Source organism: Adiantum capillus-veneris, chromosome 24, assembly GCF_014529385.1.
Source record: "Adiantum capillus-veneris isolate H3 chromosome 24, ASM1452938v2, whole genome shotgun sequence".
Taxonomy (NCBI): Eukaryota; Viridiplantae; Streptophyta; class Polypodiopsida; order Polypodiales; family Pteridaceae; genus Adiantum; species Adiantum capillus-veneris.
The window spans coordinates 13630974-13636546 of NC_140954.1; the positions used below are offsets into that span (position 1 = coordinate 13630974).

At 42.3% G+C, this 5573-nt stretch overlaps 1 protein-coding gene across 1 annotated transcript; it reads left to right on the top strand.

Moving 5' to 3' along the window:
- The first annotated feature begins 447 nt into the window (after nt 1-447).
- LOC147425977 (CST complex subunit TEN1-like) lies at nt 448-913 on the top strand. Its single transcript, XM_086499071.1, has one exon. The coding sequence runs from the start codon at nt 533-535 to the stop codon at nt 809-811; it is 279 nt and encodes a 92-aa protein (XP_086355197.1). The 5' UTR covers nt 448-532; the 3' UTR covers nt 812-913.
- The last annotated feature ends 4660 nt before the right edge of the window (nt 914-5573 follow it).

Below are 5573 nucleotides of genomic sequence, written 5' to 3' on the forward strand. Positions count from 1 at the left end.
GAGAGAGAGAGAGAGAGAGAGATGCGCAGGACGACCTGACTATTTTTGGGTGTAGACATTCATGGGCATCGCCTCGACATCGCATGCTTTTTTTCTGATGTATCTACTCGAGCGTAATTGGGGTTGCAATGGAAACAATGAGCAGGCCTGCAGCTACCTTCCTGCCAGTCGCAACTCTTGCTGCATCCTGATCAGTTAATCTCGGAGTTTGCAGCAGCAGAAGCGCATCCATGCATGCTCTATAGTACACAGGGCAGCTTGCTCTATGCTCGACCAAGAAGACAAATTGTAGGATCTTCAAGGAAGCCTTACACAAGAAGATTTAGCGAGAGGAATTAGCCATGGTGCACTGGCGGCTGCGCGTAAGAAGCAATATGGTTGGCTCCATATAAGCTCTTGGGCTGGATAGCTAGAAGGGAGGTGGACCAACACACACAACATGTCTCCGTGCGTGGAGCCTGGCACTATCGTACATTTGCGAGAGCTCCACTCCGCCAGTCCCTTGTTTCGAACTTCCGACTCCTTCCGTGTCATGGGAAGGTTGTTAAGCTATGACATTGAAACAGGAATGGCTGTGATTTGCGAGGAGGATGGTACCAGCTTGCAAGTGGCCACGCAACATCTCCGTGACCTACTCTTAAGAACTGGGTCTCTATTTCAATTCATTGGAGAGCTGAAGTCACCTCCTCATCAAGAGTTGTTTCTCCAGGCAAGAGTTGGCCGGAATGTAGATGGTATAGATGTGAAGCTTTACAACAGAGCTTTGGAGTTACGGCGCCAATTTGAAGCGAAGTTTAAACGGGATATGTAGCTGTAGTTTCAGACTTCAGTATTGCTTGATTGAAGAGAAGGTTCAATTTTTGTAAGATGTTGTAATACAACTTGTCCTTGTAAGGTTGAGATTGTATTTAAAAATGGCTCTACAAATCATGCTTTGGTAGCTGTGTATTCTGATACTCATGATTTTCCGTCTTGCTCTTGCATTGCTGTGCGCTCTCGAACGCAAGGTTGTGGATAAAACTAAGAGTAATTGCATCAGCTATCTGGATTTTGGATTTTTTTTTTAAAAAAAAAAGAGAGAGAGAGAGAGATTATCTGTCCTCCCTCCTATGGAAGCCTGAAGGGCAAGCGAACGAGATTCGCACTATCTGTGAAGGCTGGGGCTTCATTAAGAGAAAATCATTGGCGCTCTTCTAGGAGTCATTAAGAGCACTTTAGCGCATGCAACAATCGTCATCAACTATGCATTGAAATCAAAGAGAGAGAGAGAGAGAGAGAGAGAGAGAGAGAGAGAGAGAGAGAGAGAGAGAGAGAGAGAGAGAGAGAGAGAGAGAGAGAGAGAGAGAGAGAGAGAGAGAGAGAGAGAGAGAGAGAGAGAGAGAGAGAGAGAGCATTGTTTTGTCGTAGGAAACTATCCCAAGAGACCTTAAAGATCTATCCGACGAGGAGAGTTGAACTCAAGACCTATTATTCAAGAGGGAAATAGCATAGCCAATCTACCACACTTGGGTGATAGAAAGGTTATACCATTTTCCTCTTTTTATTATCGCTCTCTCTCTCTCTCTCTCTCACACACACACACACACACCCGAGAAGAAGATATTTTTAACGTCGTAAGAAACTATCCCAAGAGACCTTAAAGATCTATCGGACGAGGAGTTGAACTCAAGACATGTTATTTCCACAGGGAAATGACATAGCCAATGTACCACACTTGGGTGATAAAAATGGTTATACCACTTGAGAGAGAGAGAGAGAGAGAGAGAGAGAGAGAGAGAGAGAGAGAGAGAGAGAGAGAGAGAGAGAGAGAGAGAGAGAGAGAGAGAGAGAGAAGTTGGGACGACATGTTACCGTTAAAAGACACGCTGCCATTGTCGATCATTGAAGCAATACCTTGCCATGCAGGCGAGCACACAAAACAAACATAATCTAGGTCAGATGGCAACATAATTCAAAGAAGCACATGAATATGAACGCAAAAGCCTCATATATATATATATATATATATATATATATATATATATATATATATATATATATATAGAGAGAGAGAGAGAGAGAGAGAGGGTATGTGTGCTCACCACCTCACCAACGTGACCAAGACCCGTTGTTTCGCTCTTCACTACGGATGCTTCTCGGGCAAGCTTCCCTGACTCTTTGAGATCGTCAATCTCAAGAAGTGAACCTTACCAAGCAAACACACTTAGTCAACAAGCAAACCAACACTCAATGATCAGGGAAATTTGCCTATATTCTTTCTCACAACTCTATGTCATCACGCCATTTCGACACTTGAACAGACTCGAAATGCAACAAAACTTTAGAGGAGGTCTAGGACACCTAGGGGCATTATCCTACCAACTTTGGTTGCAATCCAACAAGGTATCAAAATCATGATCCATCATAAAAAAGGTCCTGAAAACTGCAAGAGATCAGTCCAGAAATGTGGCCCTATGGTCTAAGAACACTCTCCTATGTTCATAACGACTACTAAAAACAGCGATTTAAGCACTCAAATTTGAATATTAGGCTCACAGATGCATAGTCGCGAACCACAACAAAACTGATAATGCTTATACTTAAATAAAAGAGCAAAGAGAGAGGAACACAATGCAAGTTTTTGAATTGAAATCGGATTACCCAATCATTAGAAAAGTTGATTACAAGTTGGAGCAGCTTCGTAGCTTGAGCGTACGTACAACAAAGCTCTTTCTTCTCTAAAGATAAGCCTCCTTTCACATTAAAGTTATTGACCTTTATACCTAGGGATTTTTAAATGGCCAATGGCGAGTTCACATAGAGTTTACAAATGTCATGACAACATTACAACTCAGGGAACTAATTACTTGCTACTTTGGAATCAAGATTTACACAGAGTATCACTACACTAGCTCAAAAAACTAATAGAGTACAAATGTGGTGTCCGGCTACGTGTCTGGCCAAGTGGGCGCCCATTCGGTTTGTCTCGTAACATTCTTCCCTTCCTAAATTGTATTGTCCCTTGACAAGACCTTGTGCAGTCTTGTCATAGGGCTGTCTTCAGCTTTGTCTTCAAGGTTGGCCTTCAGCTTGAGAAGTGCTTTGTCATTGGATGACGCTCCCCCCTTCCTAGAGAGATTCATAGATTTCGTGAAGAGTTCTTTTGATGTTTCTGTCTTTGTCATTGGCTTGTAATACTTCACTAGCTTCAGCACTATGGAACTCCTTATGTTTTGTTGTTGAGAGCTTTTTTGCTGAAGTTATCATTGTTTTTCGTTGTCTTTGTATGACATTCTTTGTATTTCCATTGATCATTGAATCTTTGTCTTCAAGGTTGGTCTTTATCTTCGGAAGATCTTTGGTGTTGAGATGACACTCCCCTATCCTTGAGTCATTCATATCTGCCATGTTGTTGGTACGTGACTTGATCTTTGATTATCAAGACAACTTTTCTTCTCATTGCGCAGTCTTCTCTTTGTTGCCAGTCTTAACCACCATGAAGAGGGATTTTCAAGTTTTTGAGTTTCTTTGTGGCATGGAATTTATAATGGGTATGCTTTCCATGTCCACCGTAATTTGAGTTGTCTGCAATAGGTCACCAATGTTGAAGCACTGTGTGAGCTACTTTCGATTGTTGTTGTTGACTCTCTTGCGGAATTTGTCATTGCTTGTTGTTGTAGGCCATTCTTTGATGTTAGGAAATATGACATAGCTAAGTAGATAATTGAGTACTTTACTTAATGGAGAGAGATAATTTTTACACAAGAGAGATTATAGAGAGAGAGAGAGAGAGAGAGAGAGAGAGAGAGAGAGAGAGAGAGAGAGAGAGAGAGAGAGAGAGAGAGAGAAAGCACATGATATACGTGGTTCACCCAATGTGGGCTATGTCCACGGGAAAGCAACCGCTCAATGGCTTTAGTACTTCAAAACAAGAAGTAGATTACAAAGGGATTATACCCTTTTGGAGCTCCCGCCTTGCTTCACTCTCACTACCTCACATCAACTTCACAATGCACCACAATGCTTCACAATCCACTTTTGTGTGTAGAAGAGGTCTCCTTTTATAGGCCAAAAGGGCCCATGAGAGGCAGCCGTGTGTAGCCACCCTTGTGTAGACAAGTCCAAATTGGACCCTCCAATCTGCCCATGTGTGGTTGCCTGAGAAGACAAGTCCGCCTTTGAAATCGGCCACCGGCCATTGACTTTTAACCATTGACCACCGGCCAAGCGGCCAAATGACTGGCCGTTTTTCGACCACTTTTCGGCTGCCATCCAGCTCCGGCGAAGCAAGTCTCAAGCTTTGCTCGAGACTGGCCGTGAAAATTTTGGTCTCTGGCGAGTGATTTTTCTTCACACAGGATGGCTTCTCCTCATAATGGGGGCCTTACAAATGTGCGTTTTTACACAAAAAATTACAAGGGGTAAATCAGGCTCCATACTTAACATTTGACTTGCCATTGTTGATGGAGCTTTATTGTCAACCTTGGAGATAAAAGATTCTCTTGATAAGCATATGGAGACCTGCAGTTTTTGCTCCAAGTCATTGTTGATTGATTTGGGTAGTCATTTTCTTATTGTTGATGTAGAAGGAATATATACAAGAAGTCGATGATGAGAGTTTCTAGATTAGGGTCTGAAAACCGGGATGACCAAAGGGAAAAAAACCAATGGGAAAAAAGTGCCTTAGGTATACGCTTTTATTGGAGATGAGCATTTGGACCTGAAGTATCTGTCATGCAAGGTGAGTGCTTGGGAGAAACAAAGGAAGAGTGTCTAATGCAAGTGCCAATTATGGGACACTCTATATGCATATGAAAATTTGTCGAACAAAAGCATGCAGTCTGGAAGATGGAGTTGATGGGTGCTTCAAGGAACAAATGTAGCACATGTGACATCAAAGGACGTCTCAATAGCTTCCACGTTTTTCCAAGAAGGGTTTTTGATGTAGAAGCTTGTCCACTCGTCCTAACTCACTGTGCTGGACTTCCTCCTTCACTTACCACTATACTACAACGACTTCGACTCTTATGCCCACCTATACCAGCATGAGCGACACAACATAAACATGCTCAAATCTTCTAGCTTGAGCAGTACCTAGAATAGCTAAGAAACATAGGCCACAAAGAATATTACATGAAGGTTTGGGACTAACACCTTGCTCATTTAGTGGCTTAGCTACCCGACTTTGACTTTTATGCCATGTATGTTTAACGGCAACTTGGAAATACCTGTTCAAGGCCAGAAATCCACCAATTCCATAAGTTCTAGAAATTTAGGCCTCTTCCATTGTGTTGGTCATTGGATGCCACCATTTTGTCGAGTAGGTTGGCAAATTTTGGCTCCTATTGACTCTACTTGTTGTAGGTTCACACTGCTTTATGAAACAAGTCCTTCAGCTGTTGTAGAGACTTATGGAGCATTTGCTTTATCTCCCATGAGAAGCGTTTGAATCTTTATGTGGGTTCTTTGTGATTGAGTTTCCACTAGCGATTTTGGAACCCATCTTGTTTTTGGTCCTTGAAATTGGACCTGATCTTTTTAGATAGCTGAATCCAGTGTTAGAATTACAGCTACTGGTGATTCATTAGTTCAAT

Coding starts and splice junctions, on each gene's coding strand:
- LOC147425977 (XM_086499071.1), top strand. CDS start 533: ATGGGAAGGTTGTTAAGCTATGACATTGAAACAGGAATGGCTGTGATT.